Below are 19475 nucleotides of genomic sequence, written 5' to 3' on the forward strand. Positions count from 1 at the left end.
CTGCTGGCTCCGCCCCTCTTACCGTCCCCGTTGAACGGTTAGATGTAGTCGGACTTCCGTATAATTCAATTTTCTGTCCTTTGGTTGTGTCTTTGTTTCTCCAAACCTTTGTTTTATTCAAACTTGGTTGTGGGAGAAGGCACAGTGTTTCCACCTATGCCTCCATCTTGGCGGAAGTCTCTCAAGTTTTTCTTAAATATTATTAAAATTCCATAAATACTTCACCCTGATGTGAGATTAAACTTAATGAAAAAATGCTAACCAGATTCTGCAGGTAAACAGGGATTTTCATATTGTTAGAGGAAGCAAACTGATACAATGTAAGAATGCATATGTATAAGAATATGCATATTTAAAATTAGGAAGAAAATCATTAGGTTACTAAGGAAAAAAATATTCTAGGTTTATCCATTTCTATTTAAATCTCTTCCAAAATTATCCTACATCTGGACCCAGAACCAACCAACCATTCATTCATTCATTCATTCGTTCATTCAATATTCACTGAGAGTACTCCATGCTGCCAGGCAGCGAGCGATCCAGGCACTGGGCATGTAGCAGTAAGACAAGACCACTTTCCAGAGGAGTCAGAGTTAGTATATTCAAATACTGAACCCAAGCCTTCATTTAATACATGCACACTGAATTACAGCTTGATTCCTTTCTAGCTAGATATATTTCCATGTTATACATTAAAGCTGAAAGGGGATAGTTTATAGTTGCACTTTAAGCCATGCAATACTTCAAAACATAGTAAGTACTCATTAAAACCTTTAAGTCAAACTGACACTGAGTAGTTCCTGGAACCACAATGCCAAACAGGCTTGGCCATCTGTACACATGACTGATACGTTCTTAAAATATAGAACAGTAAATACATAAATGAAGCTGAATGCTTTGGGATTGCCTGTAGTCCACCCATACCCTAATCCAGCCTGTCACAAACCATGACAAACAATCTTTCTACCTAAACCAAACAATAAGCATTTACTAACTCCTGAACAGGAGATTCACATTGGCTACAACACACCAGGACAAGAACATCCAGGTTAATAAGCAGAGAAACTTGGTTAACTTTCCTGCCAAAGGCCCTTTTCTTTAGTTAGAAGATACACGGACAAAGGTCCAAAGCTACTAAAACCTTTGCCAAGGAGAGAAAAACCTGCCCCCACTGGTTCTCCTTGAGTTGCTGGAGCTATCAGTTTGAGGAGGTGTTAGCAGCCATTTCAGAAATAAGAACTGTGGGCGGACAGGAAAACCTGTATTTCTACTATCTAGTTATACCTGTTTGCAGGTAAACACCCTTGAGTCTTCAGAATGAACAGTTACTCATTGTTTGTAAGCGATGAATTCACTACAAAAGACAAGCACTATTTGTAGAAGACTAACAAAGTAATTCTAAATATTGCTAAGTACTATTTTTACATGGGGGTCTTTACCAAGTATACCCATTAGCTTAGAATATAAAGGTAATATTAAATCATTGGTAAGACATACAAACCTTGAACTTTTTTCTCACAAATATACTATTTTTTTTGTTAAATAAAGTTTTTCTTTTTTTAAAGATTTTATTTATTTATCTTTAGAGGGGAAGGGAAGGAGAGAAGCAGAGAAATATCAATGTATGGTTGCCTCTCATGAGTCCCCTGCTGGGAAGTGGCCTGCAACCCAGGCATGAGCCCTGACTGGGAATCGAACCTCGATCGTGTGGTTCGCAGGCCTGCGCTCAATCCACTGAGCTACACCAGCCAGGGCCACAATTACACTATTTATAAGATGTATTGAACTATTTTGGCCTGCGCTCAATCCACTGGGCTACACCAGCCAGGGCCACAAATATACTATTTATAAGATGTATTGAACTATTTTCTCATTTAATGCCACTTGTTAATAAAGACACCTATTTGTAAAATAGTTGTCAGGAGCGGGTATGCAATCTGTGGCACTAAAACAAATAGGTCTATGTGAAGTTCAAACCGGAGATGATCTGAACAATACTATGTTCTAGCTGCTTACGCAGATCAAATTTTCCACTATATGATTAATTCAAAGCAAACAAGATTCACATTTCAAACTTAGAAGTTGCATTCCTTTTAAAGTACATTTGCTCGGTTACTTTTATAAGACAAAGACTGATTTGTTCTGCCCAATGTCCCTGTTATACAGCGTGGAAAGACTGTTACTTAAGGTAACTATCATGCTTTGAATTTCTATTTTCTGCAAAATGCTTTTTATATACCCTATCAAATCCTCACAAGAATCCTGCAAAATAGATACTGATATCTCCTCTCTCCATACAAGGAAACCAAAGCAAAGCCAAGTGACTGGCCAAGATCACACAATCAGTGAGTGGCAGACCTGGGACTCCAGGCTGCTTCTGTGTAGATGCCCCAAAGTCCATGTTTTCTTCTATACTCTGCAACTGTCAGCTTTCACACTTTATACCTGCAACTGTCAGCTTTCACACTTTATACCTGCAACTGTCAGCTTTCACACTTTATACCTTTATACCTTAATGCTTCACAAACCATACACTCTACTTAGTTACCTTTATACATTTAGCTCAGGTTTTTAATAAGTGGACATTTTCTGAGAAACTGAGAACTCAGCATGGGTCATTCCTGCTATGTGCAATCATTTCCAAATATGGTATAAATCATAGTCTTATTCTTAAAGTATTATTACAAATACAGATGCCTCAACAATAGGGCTAGCTTCAGGGGTTTTTTTTAACTTCATAAAAAGGGTTTCATGTTCTTTCTAACCTTCTAATGCCTTTCACTCAACATCGCGTTTTCTAAGACTCATCTGCACTGTAGTGTGGCCACTGAGGTTTACCCTTTTGTTACTGTATTATAAGGTTATTATAAGGTAATATTTCATTGTATATATAAACAATTTTCTGATTCTTGTCCATGCTGGTGAGCACTTGGGTTATTTCTAATTTTCTCATTTTATACTTTACTTTTTAGATACTTTTCAGAAATAGATTTCTATTTTTTTTTAAGATTTCATTTATATATTTTTAGAGAGGGGAAGGGAGGGAGAAAGAAAGACGGGGAGAGAAACATCGATTGCTTGCCCTCACAAGCCCCCAACTGGGGGCCTGGCCTGCAACCCAGGCATGTGCCCTGACCAAGAATTGAATCTGTGACCTTTTGGTTTGTGGGCCAGCGCTCAATGCACTGAGCCACACACACCCTCCAGGGCAGAAATAGGTTTCTTGAAGGTACACCAATTCTTCCCAACAGGTTTGAAGAGACCATTTCACTGATTTCATTTATAGTAGCTATTTCCTATTACTTAGTTCCTATTCTGCACATAACGATGATTCTTAAAGTCTGTTGACTTGTGCAATTAAATCAGTTTGTAAATCTCACAAGTTATATTTCCCAAGGCTTTCTGAATCACAGTTTTAAAATCTAAGAAAAACCTCATCTCCATTCCTCTGATTTCACTAGTTGCTATCAGCAAAAATGGATTTCCTTGATAAGTTATCGTGATGACAAATGACACTAGTGGAAAGCCCAGATGGTTTCTTAAATTATAAGATTATTCAATGAAATGATGGTTTGTTCAATTGCTCAGGTCCTTCCTCCCTCTCACTTCCTTCCTTCTTTCAGACAAAAATCTATTACGTTAACCTCTGATGCTACTAATATTTCTACAATTGAGGGTTGTACAGTTGGCAGACTAGTACTACTTTGTGGATATTAACCAAGGATGCTAGTAAGTACTTGAAAGTGATGACAACCCAGACATTGAGTTATTATTTTGTTAAAACAAACACCACCAGGAGTATTACAATGCATAATCATTTTAGTTGTTAAAGTTAACCAGAATAATACTAGAAATAGCTCCTTCTTAATAAATAAAGCTCATTTCAAGGCTATCTGGCAGTAGATAATGATTTAAAGGCATCACTCTACCAACAACTTAGTAGATAATCTTGGAAAATTTATCCTTTTGTCGTAATTTACTCAGCTATAATATGAAACTAGATAACTCACTTCACAGAAGTAATAGGCTTCAGAATAAGAACTTTGCTTGCTTTGCATACCATTACCCATCTGCTGAAATTAGTACCTACCACTAGAGTCTCAACACTTACTGGTACAGATATGTACCTCTACAGTATTCCTCAGTCACAAAGTACAATACTTCCACCCTCCTGTTTCACTTCAACCATGAAAACTCCCAAGTCCTATAAAATTAAGCTATATTTATGCTCCAACACAGGTCACTTGAACACAGTTTGTATTCTTCTGTACCTAAAAGAATCATTCATGTAATAGGTATATTACATGAATGTAATATAATAGGTATATGGCATATACCTATTATAATCATTCATAATAGGTATATGGCACCTACTATGTGCTAGCCACTAGAAATATGAAGAACAAGGCAACAGCCAAGAAAAAGGCAATTGCGGGTGTTTTAGAAATTCCTAAGTCCTTGTCACACAGATAGCTATTCGGTGTTGTTTACATACAACTATTTTCTCTATCAAACTGGTGACCTGTGAGTTTCATGTTCATTCATTCATTCATTCATTTTTTAACAAATAGGGCTTTACTGAATAGTAAAGGAACTAGAGGGCTGCTGCCTGGAAAGGAGCCTCTAATATGGGGCACGGTTCTAGGTGTGGGAGGTGGCAAGGCAGGCTGAGAGAGCATGTGGACGCTGGAGTCTGAATGCCCACAGTGATCCCAGATCCACCACCAAGAAGCTGAGTAACCTTGGCAAATTACTTGTTTTGGAGCCTGTTTCCTCTCTGATGAAATGGGGACAATAGCAACTTCAGAGCTAAATGAAACAATGTGAGTAAAATGCTTAGCACAGTGCTTAGCACAAAGTAAACCAGTCAGTAAATGTCAGCATTATCATCATTATTAGTTTTCTGCCTTTGAGGCTTCTGGAAAAAACAAAGCAGAAACTCCACCATCACATGAAATGAAAATCAGTAAGGATGAATATTCACGGGACTGAGACAGAGGAAAGTGAAAAGGAGATCTGGGCAAAGGGTATGCTAGGGCGTCTTCTGGCCTTTGAGGAAGGAAGAAGAGATGGGTCAGAATTTACCAGCATTCGTATCAGGTGACCTGATTTCTTAAGTTCATAAAAAGGCAAGGGAAGCAGATGAATGTCTGTGGGAAGTCCCCACACAGATTCTAGAGTAAGAACTTGTACTCCAAAAGCCAACATGCTGAGACACTTTCTCCCGCTTTCTACATGCCTCCTGCTGTCACAGCCGGCCAACCTCTCCTTTCCCCTGATTAGGTTTCAAACTTCTCCACCTCGGCCCCGCCCTTCTCCACACCACTGGCTGGCCCACGCTGAGTGTCATGTTCATTTGGTGCGGAGCAAGCACAGAACCAGACGGTCACTAGGAAGGGCTCTGCTAAGAACACCACATTGGTCAGCGGTCCCCAACTCCTGAAATGTTTTAGGAAGACTATGAACTTTTCCCAATTATTCAAATATAGCTATAGTACAGAGCATGGCCATATCAATACTTAACCTATCAAATACACTGCTTTGCTACGCTAAAAGCATTTCCTTTCACATAATTTCAAACCGATTCTTCAATGGCTATGGTGCACTAGTGACTTCCCAAAGTAAATTTTAAGGTTCATACTTGAGCCACTGTGCACTATCAGAAGAAGTTTTAATGTTATTAAAGTTTAGACAGAAATATAACACTTGTGATGTCCTGTAAAATTCATTAAAGTACAATTCTACTTTCATTTATGATGGCTATAGGTCACCTACAGTGCCATGATAAAGAGGAAGCCTAGATTTTAGGCAAATCTTATAATTAAGAAATTTTCAAAAATAGTAGTTAACAAGGAAATATCATTATTTCATCCAGTTTATTCTGCCATGCTCTCATCTTCATCTGCCTAGACTTTTTACTACCTATAACCTACACTACAAGAATATGTTCTCTTCCTTATTAAATTGTCCCTCTTTAACACAGTTTTCTGTTACAAGTCAAACAAAAAGGGAAAGATCAAGACAGGAAGAAAGTCGGGTGAGTACGTTTTGAGGCCGATAACTAGTCTCTTATCCCCCAAATTGCTTTCTTTTGCCATCTTTCCTCCAATCTCTCTCCCACCCAGCCACTTCTACTGCCCTCCACCCAAATTGGTTTACGTAAGGCCTTGGTGTGGGAGCATTCAGTGATTAAGATCATGGGCTTTGGAGTCTGACTATTTAGGAGTACAAATTAATTCTGTGTTTCAGTTAAAGAAAATTTGCCATATACACAGATATTGAATCATTATGTTATATACCTGGAACTAATATAATGCTATATATCAATTATTCCTCAATTAAAAACAATAAATAAAACAACAAAAAAATACACCTCTGGAGATAGGGCCAGAAATCTACGTTAACAAGCTCTCCAGGTGATTCTGATGTGTGCTACAATTAGACAGAAGACCTCTCCTAAACCCACACAATCTGTACCTCCATAATATCATCTTCTAAATTCAAGGCTGCTCCATCATGAGTTTTGTGTTTTATAATAATTTAGATTAGTCATGCTAGAGACACTGAATCAAATATTCTTATGAAAAACATATGTTGCATTAATCTACTTATATGAAGCCTATGTGAACTCCTCCTCCCCATTTTTTCTTCTCAGTGCTAATTGTTAACGAAGTAGTTTTATGTATTGGCTCTTCTATCTATTAGAAAAAAATGTTAAATATGTAATTTATTTATTTAGAGAGAGGGGATGGAGAGAGAAACAAAGGGAGAGAAACATCAATGTGTGGTTGCCTCTCACGTGGACCCCACTGGGGACCTGGCCTGCAACCCAGGCATATGCCCTGAATCGAACCAGCAACCCTTTGGTTTGTAGCCCGTGCTCAATCCACTGAGCTACATCAACCAGGGCTATCTATCAGGAATTTAAAGAAATGCTATCTAAGATCGATATAAATACATAGTTATTTATCACACAAAAAATTAATACATATGAAGTTTTTAGCTCTGCCTGGTACGAAAAAATACTCTATAAGTGGTAGCCAGTAAGTACTGCTACTATCTTAGTAGTCACATTCTTTATTCGTAATTGTTTGGGTTACCTAACTACAATAAAACTTTGGCTATTTAATGAAGTGCCTTTTAGAATGGCATCTACAACAAAGATCAGAAATAAGAAAAAAGAACACTAATTTATAAAGAATGAACATATAGTTATTAAGAGGGGAGAGGCCAAAACAAAGTCAAAGACTCAGAGATTACACCTAATATTCTGAAGCTTGTGACTGATAAAGCTATCAGTCACAAGCGTTATCTGACTTTTTGGTAATGCCAGGCCAGAGGAGTAGGTAAAAGAAAAGTGGCAGAAGGGACGGGAGACACTGGCTGAGAGGACAAACTGACAGACACCAGTGGTGATAACAGCTGAATCACAGAGAGGTGATCAGCAGAGATCACCTGATGCAGCAGAGAGGCTGCTTGGCCACGACGCAGGACATGGGGCATGACCCAATTCCCTGTAGCTCAGAGGCTCAGGACATCCCCGGTTACTTCAACTGTGCGTGGAAAATACCCACCTGCATTTCTGTACTCTTAAGGGCTAACCTCCAGTTCTCTGGAAGTCACTAATTTACAATTACATGTTTTCTGAAGAAGCTGAGATTCTGAGGGTTTTTTCCCCCCTATGGGCATTTGCTTATAGTTTCCATTTGACAGCATTTAATGGATCAGAAAGTGGTTCTTTGTGTTCGTAACAGTTGGAAAAGAGCTGAAGGCTAACAGTTTGTTAGTCACAGTATTGTAAATGTGGCACTTCTCTATGGTAATGATACCAAAATGCTGTCTTCAAAAAAGTCACAAATCCAGCTGCTCTAAAACCTACTAGCATGAAGGTGAATGCTCAAAACTTTCGGGTTCTGATGGTTAGACACTCTTTCCCTGCATCTCCCAGTTTTAAGCAGCTGCCTCAATATTTACGAAACAGAATAAAGTACGTTTGTCAATTCAAAATTTGAAAAGCATATTGCAGATGAACTGACTGATGTGTATTCAACTCCTTACCAGGTAGAACATATTTTCTCGAGTACCACTGAACAGTGAAAGATGAGATAGACAGACAGTGAGAGCAAGACAGAGAGAGACATACACACAAAGAAATAAAAACATCTATGAAGGATAACCTAATATCAATGCATACTTATACACACACAAATAGTGTATATATTTATATATATGTGCATATACACATTATATATATATCTTTTTAAAAATATTTTATTTATTTATCTTTAGAGGGGGAGGGAAGGAGAGAGGAAGAGAAACATCAATGTATGGTTGCTTTTTGTGCATCCCTTGCTGGGAACTGGCCCCTGCCGGGAACTGGCCTGCAACCCAGGCATGTGCCCTGACTGGGAATCGAACCGCTATCGTCTGGTTCGCAGGCCCGTGCTCAATCCACTGAGCTACACCAGCCAGGGCTTATAATCTTTATATTGTGTGTGTGTGTGAAGCTGTGAACATAAGAGTGATTTTATCACCTTAAGTATTCATCTCTGGGTTCATATATATATAAGAAAGCTCTTTCTTCAAATCAGGGATTCTTCAAGTGCTTCTGTGAAAAACAGTCAAATGCTTCTAGAAGCCTTACTCTCAGCACTGTCCATGGCTCACGTAAGGCACTCATAGTTAGGTATACTCGACTTTGAAGTGGGTAGTCATTGTAAAGCTGCCAGTCCTTTCCAAGGATTTTTTCCCATCTTTCTATTCCTCTCCTAACCCTCCTCCCATCTCAAAAAAGAAAGAAGGCTGCTTCTTAGTGAGTGGGACAATTTTTTTTGTATATTGCTGCAATTGGGAGAGAAAAGGCCAGGGCAGAAATTTGGGCTACTTGCATGGCACTGCCTTAAATACAAATGTCTGCTGCAGCTCTGAGAGTTGGAAGAAGAATAATTGTCAGGTGGTAGGAAGGCCTCTTACCTTGTAGGTAAGCCAAGGAGGAGCCATCTCTTACCCAACCTGTCCATCCACAGAATGACTTCTAAAGTTAGGATGGAAAAGGAAGGCATTGAAAGTATCGGACCATGGCATGCAAGTTTTGTGTTGGCCAAAAAGTCCCTATGGTTTTATCTGTAAGATAAAAGACATATTTTTCATTTTCACAAATAACTTTATTGATTTGGATATTTTGAGTATGTCAGCTATCTCCCACGTGGTATGACATTGATTGTTCCCAATTAATGTCTCAATGTGATCGCTATCAACCCTGATGGTCTACCTGACTGTTGAGCATCATGCAGCAAGTAATTCTTAGCACAAAACTTTGCAAACTACTTTTGACACATTCGATCAGTCACAAGACCTTCTCCATACAGTGCACAAATCTTTTTTGGTGTGTCAGTTGTGTTTTTACCCTTCTTGAAAATAGTAAGCATAATGTGCCAAAAATGTTGCATGTTTTCTTCCATCTTCAATATTAAAATGGCTACACAAAAAATCACCAAAATGATGTTTTTTTTTTTAAATGCACAGTGATATGACAGCTGTCACAATATAATCTAACAAAACTGTTTCGAATGAAGTTAAAGACAACTAAGCACTACTAGACTAGGGCCATCTTATGGAAAAAAAATAAATGAACTTTTTGGCCAACCCAATAGTTCCTTCTTACATAGTTGATGATAAAATGGTATGGAAGGTCATATACACCAAGTGGGAAATGGCCCCATTAAATATGAATGCATATGTCTGTGAATGTATGCAAAAGTTCTAAAAGAAAACTCACTGAACTCAAAGGTAGTGTCTCAGATAATAAATGCTGGCGGTGATGGGGGTTGGGGACCCACAGAAAGGAAAGTTTAGTTTGTACTCAATGCATTATTATTACAAAACATCTAAAAAGGAAAATAGATCCAAGAGTTACCTGCAACTTTTATAAATCAATTAAAAATGACATGGTAAAAACTTTTATGAGACTGAAAAGGTAGAAGCACAAAAATTTAGCAGATTACCAGCCCTCAAAGACTAATGAGGGCTGGTAAGGCCCATCAGAAGCCTTCTTTCACACTGCGTTTAGGCTGAAGACCTTATGGACACTATGTCCTGGAAGATTTCACACTGACACATGAAGCCTGAAAACTTCATGCTATCATTTCTGCACACACTTTTGCTATCTTCTTCAGTGTCTTTTAACTCAAATGTAAAGGTCAACTTTGAAATCTCTGAGCAAAGTTAGAATTTCTAAAATAAAAAGATAATGCCCTAATACACAGAGTGGGGCAAAAGTAGGTTGGCACTTGTGAGTATACAAAACACTTTATTCTTGTATTATTATTATTAAATACTGCACTGTGTTCTATACGAACAACTGTAAACTTACTTTTGCCACACCCTGAATAGTCTCGCAAAATTATACATTATACATTCTTGGCAAATACATTAGCCAGAGTTAAAAACTGGGTGTTGAGGAAGCAAATATCCATAAGTTGTTTAGACTGAGTGCAGGGATTGTCCTGGTAATTGAAATGCAAAGTCTTTTAAAAAACTGTTAGGTCTCAGTTGCTCAAGTGGAGTCAGGAGAGCCAGGGTTCTGATGTCCAGGTACCTCATAGAAAGCAATATTGTGCTGATTCTGCAGGGCAGTGACAAGAAAGTATTTTTATTAATAAACAGAGTATTCCTATTTCCAAGTACGCATGTGTTCTAAGGTATATATAAAAGTAACAGGTTAAAAATAAAAACAGCCCAAAACAACAAATATTTTAAGTCAATTTTGTATTCAATAACGTATGTGTAAGTGAACTTCTACTAATTTGAAATGTCCTCAGTGACTGGTCTTTAACCACAGTGGAAGTGGGATAAGACATTTTCCCGATAATTCTTCTGAGCACTTACACATCAATAAACTATTTCAGAAATAAAGACCATGAAGAACGATTGGAACTTTATGTGCTAACAAAGTATGCTATACTCTGCTGTTATTATAGGGATTTATGAAACTTCAGCTTAAATCTTCCATTTCTGATGGAAATGGAAGTAAGTAATGGAAGTAAGTAATCTTCCATTACTTAGGCTCCAATTTTCGAACAATACTTAAAAAACAGTGTCAACCCTTAATAAGAGGAAGGAATCAAATAAAATGAACTGAAACTGAGATTAATCCCTACTAGTTACACTAGCCGATGATTGAAAAATTCTTCTATTTCAAACCCTGTACCACAACTGTTAGTTATAAAGACCTGATAAGGACTGTCTTCTGCATTCTACGGTGATGTGGTTAATAAACAGACAACACAGAAATAAACAATTTTAAGGAGAAAAAAGAGACTGTGTTTAAAGAACAAAGTAGAAAGCAGATTCCTTAGAAAATTCAGGCATTCACTTCTGCCCTGATTAGTTAGGTACTCCCATCTGGAGATTAGTGTCAACCAACACAGCTCACAATTCATAGTTTTACTAAGACTCTTAAGTCAACGGTATTAGCTCTCTTTGTAGGTAAGTAATAAAAAAAATAAAGAGATAGTGATGAAGGGAAGTAAGAAAGGTGACACTGGACTACTTTTAACTGAATCCAAAGGACCATAACCTAGGAGGAACCATCCCACCAATTTTGGACAGGCAGTGTTTGCTTAAAGAGCAAGAGATTGGTAGGCAAGGAACCTGGGTCAACTTCCTTCTTTCTCTTACTCGATACTTAGCACAAATCACTTAATACTGATCCTCAGATTCCTCATCGGAAAAAGTGCATCCTATTTGACTCACAGAGACGTGAGGATAAACTATATGACAATCACAGTCGATGCAGGTAGGAAATATTTAACTAAGGTTAATCTCCTAGACCTTGGATCACAGGGCAGAGAAGGCCATCAGGGTTTCTTGGCAGTGCAGAGCAATGAAAGGATTTACCTTGGTGCTAAAAAAAAAAAATCCCTAGTTCTGAGAGTGAGAGAGTGAGAGAAAGAGAGAGAAAGGGGGGGGAGGGGCTAACCCTCATCACCCTAGGCAAATTTATCTCCCTTTTCAGAACTCAAAGTATTTCGCATTTTATATATACCACGCCTTGTATCTTCAGTCACATTTTCACAGTATAAGACCTGGTTTTTTAAAATCAGATTTAACACTCCTCCTAGAGTCTTTTATACACAATTGCCTACTCTAGAGCCCCACTCATTACAAGTAGCAGTAAACATCTGTTGACTAAAAGAGCACACACAGAGTGGGGTTAGCTGAATTCAGAGGGCTCCCGTGGCTGTGGTTTTAAAAAGGTAGAGGCCTCTTCCAGCCAAACGATATAATCCTGGGAGGTGCCGTTCTAAAGCTCCCCCGTCCCCCATTCTGTTCTCGACATCTCGCGCACCGTTCTTGATTTCTTTCCCCATTCCGGTGGACGAATCTGTACTCTAAGTGTGGAGTGAATGCCAGTAAAAATTTTACTGGTATATCTGAGGCCGCCCCGGCGGCGGAGCAAGCAGCCACACCTACTTGGCTGCCTCAGCGCCGGGAGCCTGCAGAAGGCGGGCCGGCGAGGCTGGGTGTTTGGGCGCCGCCCCCTCCTCCAATTCTTCGGGGGTGGATCCCAGGTCCCGGCAGGGTCCGCCACCCGGCGAGCACGTGAGTGTCAGCCGAGGGTGAGCGCCCTGCCTGGGAAAGAAGGGGAGGGCGCGCCGGGCGGGAGTCCGCGGCCTGGAGAGACTCGGAGGTAATAACCTAACGCCCGGACCGCGGCCGTCCCCAGCGCTCCGGGACAGGAGCGTCCCCAGAGCCCCCGCCTCCCCGGGCCGGCCCTTCCCCGCCGCCACTCACGGTGCTTGCCGCCGCCGCCGCCCGGGTAGCTCAGCAGCAGGAACGGCAGCGGGGAGCCTGGCGACGGCGGGGTCCTCCAGGCACGCTGTTGCTGCTGAGGCTGTGGGCGCGCTGCGAAGCCGGCGCCTCCATCTCCCGGGTAGAGCAGGAAGAAGGGGGCAGCCACGGGCGAGTCGGGCTCCGACTGTCCACCGGGGGAGGCCAGCAGCGGCCCCGCCCCGCCCTCTCGGTCCGTGTCCCCGGTCGAAGCGTGGCGCGGCTGCTCCCCGCCCCTCGCCGGCTCCTCGCTGTAACTTTCCGCGCCGGCGGTGGGCGGCAGTGAGGTCTCAGCCATGCTCGCTGTTGCCTACGTCGCCTTCGACTCGCTCCCGGGCCTGGGCTGGGCAGCAGCGTCACGGTGGGGTGTAGCTGCTCCGTCCCGTCCTTGCCGCCACCACCTTCCCCTCTGCCGCTGTCTGGACTCCGCCACTCCGTCCAGAGCCCGCTTCGCCGGGGTCCGAGCCAGCTCAAGCGACAGCCCCGCCCGACGGCGCGGCCTCTTTACCGGCCGCCTCCTCCCGAGGCCCCTCCCGCCCCGGCCCCCAGCCTGCGGCGCGGCTCCCCTAGGGGGCGGTGTCTCTTCCCACTTCCCGCTCCGCACCCGCAACGCGTCTGTCCCTGGCGACCCGGGAGAAGAGACGGCAAGGCTGTGGCTCGTCCTCAGCTGCCCCCTGCACGGCCCTTCCAAGTGGTCAGCTGTTTGCTCCCAGGGGCCTAATTTTAAAAAGGAATCTCTTCCCACCCCCGGGCATTAAACTGTACGGTTTGCATTTCACATATTAGAATTTTAAATGTGGATTCACTGTTTTGATTCAGGAGCTTTTTGTGTGAGAAACCAGAGGCGGGTGTCTCCGTTTCACCATCTCTTTTGTTCCCTGTCATGTGCACTGTATGGAAACCTTGAATTTGCTTTGACTTTCACTCCCTGGTTTCCGGTGTTCCGGGTGCGCATGAGTGCATTTTAAACCGAACAGCTTAGAATTAAATACGACAAGCATCTATTACAGGTCGACAGTTTTCACTTTCATACCGCCTCGCTAGTAATTGGCCGCTGTTGCTTTCTTTTGACTATTTGAATCAGTGTTTACCAATCTAGTAATTCCTATAAGTAAACACTTTCTCTAATAAAGACCATTTCTAGTTACTATCATTATTCTTTATGCGGGATTCCGTGAATGTGCTCCTATTTCTCAAGGCTCACTGGCTTTGTGTTCAGGTTGTACAATGCTGGCACGAAATCCATGTTGCCTCATAATTAAAAATCACTGGTGTGTAACATTTTGCCCACCTGCTTCTCCCTCTTACTCCGATTTGTCTTTCTTCCTGTAGAAGTTACTTCTCTCTCTCTCTCAAAAAAAGTAAGTTTTTAATTGTTGTTATTCTCTGAAAATCACTCTTGGAATTACCACAAGAAATTACCATACTATCTATCGTTCACCAAATCTTTTAAACAAGACTAAATTTAAAAGATAACATCTTTTTTAAAAAAATATTTTATTCATTTATCTTTAGAGGGGAAGGGAAGGAGAGAAGAAGAGAAGCATCAATGTATGGTTGCTTCTTGCGCATCCCCTGCTGGGAACTGGCCCCTGCAGGGAACTGGCCTGCAACCCAGGAATGTGCCCTGACTGGGAATCGAACCGTGATTGTCTGGTTCACAGGCCCGTGCTCAATCCACTGAGCTACACCAGCCAGGGCTAAAAGAAAACATCTTTTAAATTTAGAAGAAGCTAAATCTACAAGAAGCTAACTTGAAGCAGTCAGAAAATTTCTTAGTAGCTTTTCACTTGGTGATATTCTCCTAACTTGTAGATCCCAGAGTTACTGCCCACTTAAGTTGTCATCTGAGCCTAGATTCCTCTTCTGTAAAAATGTTTATGTCACTTATCCATAGAATATTGTGAGGGTTAAAAAAGAAATATAAGTAAAGCCTTTAAAACAGAGTCTGGCATTGGGTAAAATAATTATTAGCTATATTTTATCATTTTGATGAAACAGCACATAACTTAAGAACAAACCCAGTTGAAAAAAGAAAAGCCTTTTCATCATTTCTTTAAAATTTTAAAAGTTTGTGGGGCTTTTTATTTGCATTGGTGATGGTGAGAGTCTGGATATAAAAAAACTATTAGCGTTTTAGGAGTTGTAAATTTTATTATACCTTGAAAAGAAAAATGAAGAGATTCTACATGTTATTTTTCTTTCCTGTAATGTTCACACCTTATGTTAGCCTCCAGACATAACTACAGGTGAAGACAGGTTTTAGTTATTGCAACACTTGTTCTAAAAGCTTGCTGTCTGCATCAATTTTCTTTAAATTAAAAAAAATTACAGTTGACATTCAATATTGTATTAGTTTCAGGTGTACAGCATAGCATTTAGATATATTATATTCAGTATGTTTTAATTTACACTCCCCTGACTATTTTGTAACTGCCAATTTCTATTTCTTAATCCTTTCACGTTTTTCACCCAGCCACCCAACCCTGCATTATATGGTTTTAACACCCATCCTTAACTGGATCTTTTACCCTGTTTTTGCATGTAGAAATTTCAAAGTATCATATTCTTGTCAGGTTCCTTCACAGAGGTCTTTTGCAATGTTTCAGTAAAGAATTTCACAATGTGAAATTTATCTAGCCTAAATTGCTAACTTTGTCCTTTCTAGTTAGCTAAGATACCTACAGGTATTAGAAACATTGACATGCTATGGAATCTTGCAGGGTACTGGGGCTTTTTATGTCTACTTTTAAAAAAACTCTTAATGCTTTCTGTCATTAATTAAGTCACAGTGTAATGAATATAGAGAATCAGCTAAAATATGAGTCCTTTAAATTTTACAGGAATGCTATTTATGAGCATTTTCTTTAAAGGTGGGTGGTATTCCAAGTTCCTAGTTTCTTATGCTTTCAGCTTTTGGATCTACAATGTAATCCCAGCTCTGCATAACCCCTCATGACATAAAGTCTTGATTCAGTAGCTACATATATCTAGAGAAGCCAAGATTATAAAAATAAGCCCAAATGTTGCTCTTTCTTGAAAATGCAGAGCGACAAAAATCCAAGCCATTGGAAGAATCAAGCTCTATCTTCTTGTTATAGAAAGGGCTGCTTTTCTACTTTATCCACATTTTATTTTTATTTGTCCATGTTTAGTTTTTTGAAACCCTTTGGTGATTTTAAGGATGGACACTTAGAATATATTTCAAAACTTTTTAGAGATCAATGTCATGGGTGTACATTTCACATAAGCTTCTTAGAGCTGCAATCAGGGAAAAGATACCACTTGGGAAGTGTTGGTGTTCTCTCTCAGTATAGTACGTAGGTTTATTATGATTCCAAAATGGCTTTCTTGAGCCATTTGTTTTTCATTGTGTGGTACTTGGGAAAAGTCTTATTTGAAAATAAGGTAATTCTTCATGTTAAACTTCTCACTCTAATAAATGCAGGAATTTGTTGGTACTAATTAGTTAATATAAACCTGCAGTGTGAAAAGCTCTCTGTGTCTCTCTCTTTTTTTTAAATTATTAAAACTGGGAACAGTGAAACAAGGAAAGGCTTAGGATAGAAGCAACAGCAGAGAGCCTAGCCCGGGCTGCTTCAGTTCTCTAAAAATGTTATAGGAAAGAAATGAGCCTAGATGGGGCTGCTTTAGCCAGCTGAGAAGTCAGAGAAAAGGGGGACCTGGAGACAGGTTCAGGGGGTTAGCCTGGGATGAGCTGCTGCTGTTCATTGCTCCCCTGGGTGCAAGTCTCCTGGGGACCCTTAGAGATTAGGAGATGCACCTTGTGGAGGAAGAAGAAACAGAAGGGAAAGGCACATGTGTGCTTCCCGAGGGACAGCCTGCTGAAAAGCTTTTTTCTGGTTCCATCATTCTTTCCTTTTGCCTTACTAGGTTTTGACTGCTGTTACTAGTTTTGATGGTTGTTATTTGATTATTTTTCCAAAACACTTAATACAAAGATACTTAGTCAACACATACCTCCTCTCCATATTTATTGTATCTATAGTAATCACTTAAAAATCACCGGAGAATATGCTTATTGATTTGAGGGAGAGATGGAGAAGTGCCTCTCACATGCATCTAGACCAAGTATGGAACCCACAACGTAGGTATGTGCCCTGACCAGCGATTGAACCTGCAACCTTGTGATGTACGGAACCACACTCCAACCAACTGAACCACCTGGCCAGGGGCTGTAATACTCCTAAGAAATATAAACACTACTCAATGCAACAATGCACTCTCAATGAATGTCTTTTGTCTTAAGCAATGTATTTAGACTAGGTCAAATAATGGCAGTTTTCTTTTGGTGGTAGAAATATGGATGTATTTTTCTACTCTTCTGTACTTGCAAGTAGTCTATCATGAATGTTCTGTTTATAATAGGGAATAATAAAACATTGAGGGGGTTTTAGTTTATCTTTTCTATGAAGACCTGCTAACAGCAAAATTGTGTTGTACATACTGTGGAACAGAATTCCTACCCTAAGGAAGCCTATCATATTTTGTGGCTATTTAGTTTTAATCTTAATAGTGTTGCTAGACCTCTTTGGTTGTTTACTTTTGCTGACCTATAACTTTGTGTTTTCCAGTCTCAAGTGCTTTTTCAATTCTCTTCTGAATTTCTCTCAAAACTGTCTCTTTATTTATGCTCTAATTGAAATCTTCATCTTATCTTGCCTGTGTTATTATTGCAAAGGACTTGGACCTGGTATGCAGTAAATGGCTCTGACTGTAATGTGTTTATCTCTTCTACCAATGTGTATATTTCCAAAGCTGACATCTTTTGAGCTTCTCCTTTTTACAATGTACAGCCAATTTATTCCTCTGGTAGTTCGGTAACACCCCTCTCCACACCTTTTTATTCAAAATCCCTTTCTAAAGTCCTGTCAAAATTCTTTGATTCTGTGGCTATCAGGAACCCAAAATAGAAGTGATTCAAGAAAATTGAACTGAGTATAAATTTTAATAAACTTATTTGGCCTTAATGTCCCTTTTTGTGTATGTTCAAATGTGGTGTGATTAGAAATGTATGTCTAAAAGAGGTCCTTTAATAAATATTAAAAAATTCTAGGTGCTAATCAAATTCTGTTCAGTTATCAACTTTTTTTGAATCCCCTTTCCCACCCATGGTAAGATCTCCTAGTATACATGTTACCACAGGCCATATAAAGCAATGCTTAAGGGTATGAAAAGAACAGTTACCTAGTATAAGTTTTCCTACTGAGGTCGTCCAAGGACTCCTGGCTTCCGAGTCTAGGAATCCACTGACATGGTATGTAAAATGTTGTGATTAGGCCTGTTATTGTTCTGGTGTGGGTGGCGGTGGGGGGACGGGGGGTGAATATCCATTGCTTTCAACATTCTTCTAGGGCTACCCTCAGGTTTTTGTAATCCCATGGTAATACATCATATTTCATTCTTGTAATTTCATTCATAGTCTCTGTCACTAAAGAGAAACCTAAAAATCAGTGTGCCCATGGCAGTGTTTCCCACAGTATGTTCTATAGACCATCTGGATCAGCATCATGTGAGTTACCTGTTAAAAACACAGATCTGAGTAGACACTGGCCCAGTTAAATCAGAATCTACATTTTAAACTTACCAAGATGCTTACTTAGCATTCTGGTTTAAGAACCATTATGATAAAACCAAGAAGAAAATTAATGCTTTCAAGTGGTGTATTTTAGTTTTTTTCTCTAATGGATTAATAGTGACTAGTACTAAGTACTTACTACCTGCCAGGTGCTGTTCTACATTTGTTACATGGTTTAACTTTTAAATGGCTATAACAATACTGTATTATTCAATGTGAGGAAATTGGGACACAGGTTAAGTAGACCCAAGACACACCATTAAGTAAGTTGAAATTGGGATTTAAACTCAGCCTGGCTTGGGAGATCAAATTCCTAATTGCTACACTCTCTCATTTCTCTTAATGCAGAACATTATTTATTAGTTTCTTCCATGTTTTTTTTTGTTTTGTAGTTTAAAAAATGTTGATTCTTAAAAATTTACTGTATGTAAACCTTCACTTTGAAGCAAATGTAAAAGAAAAATCATTGTTTTCTTTTTTTCAAAAATGAGTAACTGAGTCAAGAAAACATATCTGGAGTAGCTGTTTGTTGGAACAGGTCCTGATATGCCAAGGTCACAAGGTCCATCCCAGATCAGGGCACACAGAAGCAACCAGTGAATGCATAAATAAGTGGAAGAACAAATCAATGTCTCTCACTTCCTAAAAATCAATTGAATTTTTTTAAAAAAGAAAACATCTGGAATGCATAGCTAAAGTACGTTAAAAACTCTGACGTGAGAAAATACAGTAGGTGAAAAGTAAAACATGCCTTAACACTTGATTTGCTCACAGAACGTATGAAATCACATTTACCAGTTTAGTAAAAGGACATAAAGGTTACAGATGAACAGCCAGATAAAGCATAGGATGAGGTCTGGGAGGGTCCTGAGCACATGAGCTTCTGTCCCCACGGAACTGGGGTGCATCTCCTTCCCAGTACATGGATATGTTCACCAACATGGAAGGTCCCCAAACTCCGCACTACTGGGGTTTTTATGGAGATTTTCTCACAAAGATATAATCAATCGTTAACTCCATTTCCTGCCCCTCTCCCCTTTCTGGA

At 39.9% G+C, this 19475-nt stretch overlaps 1 protein-coding gene across 5 annotated transcripts in view; it reads right to left on the reverse strand.

Moving 5' to 3' along the window:
• The window catches only part of RUFY3 (RUN and FYVE domain containing 3), a 72647-nt gene extending 59296 nt beyond the window's left edge, over positions 1 to 13351 (reverse strand). For 3 of the 5 annotated variants that reach the window (XR_005069035.1, XM_037063455.1, XM_037063457.1), the window contains exon 1: positions 12796 to 13350. Coding sequence is in view for 3 of the 5 variants with exons in the window: in XM_037063455.1 (XP_036919350.1) it covers positions 12796 to 13129 (334 nt within the window). In the remaining 2 variants the exon portion in view is untranslated. Of the gene's footprint in view, positions 1 to 12795 lie in introns of all 5 variants that reach the window. The other 2 variants (XR_005069034.1, XM_037063452.1) reach the window with 1 other exon arrangement.
• Positions 13352 to 19475: the final 6124 nt, after the last annotated feature.

The sequence above is a fragment of the Sturnira hondurensis genome, unplaced genomic scaffold (assembly GCF_014824575.4).
Source record: "Sturnira hondurensis isolate 20B ecotype Veracruz unplaced genomic scaffold, ASM1482457v3 Scaffold0014584, whole genome shotgun sequence".
Taxonomy (NCBI): domain Eukaryota; kingdom Metazoa; phylum Chordata; class Mammalia; order Chiroptera; family Phyllostomidae; genus Sturnira; species Sturnira hondurensis.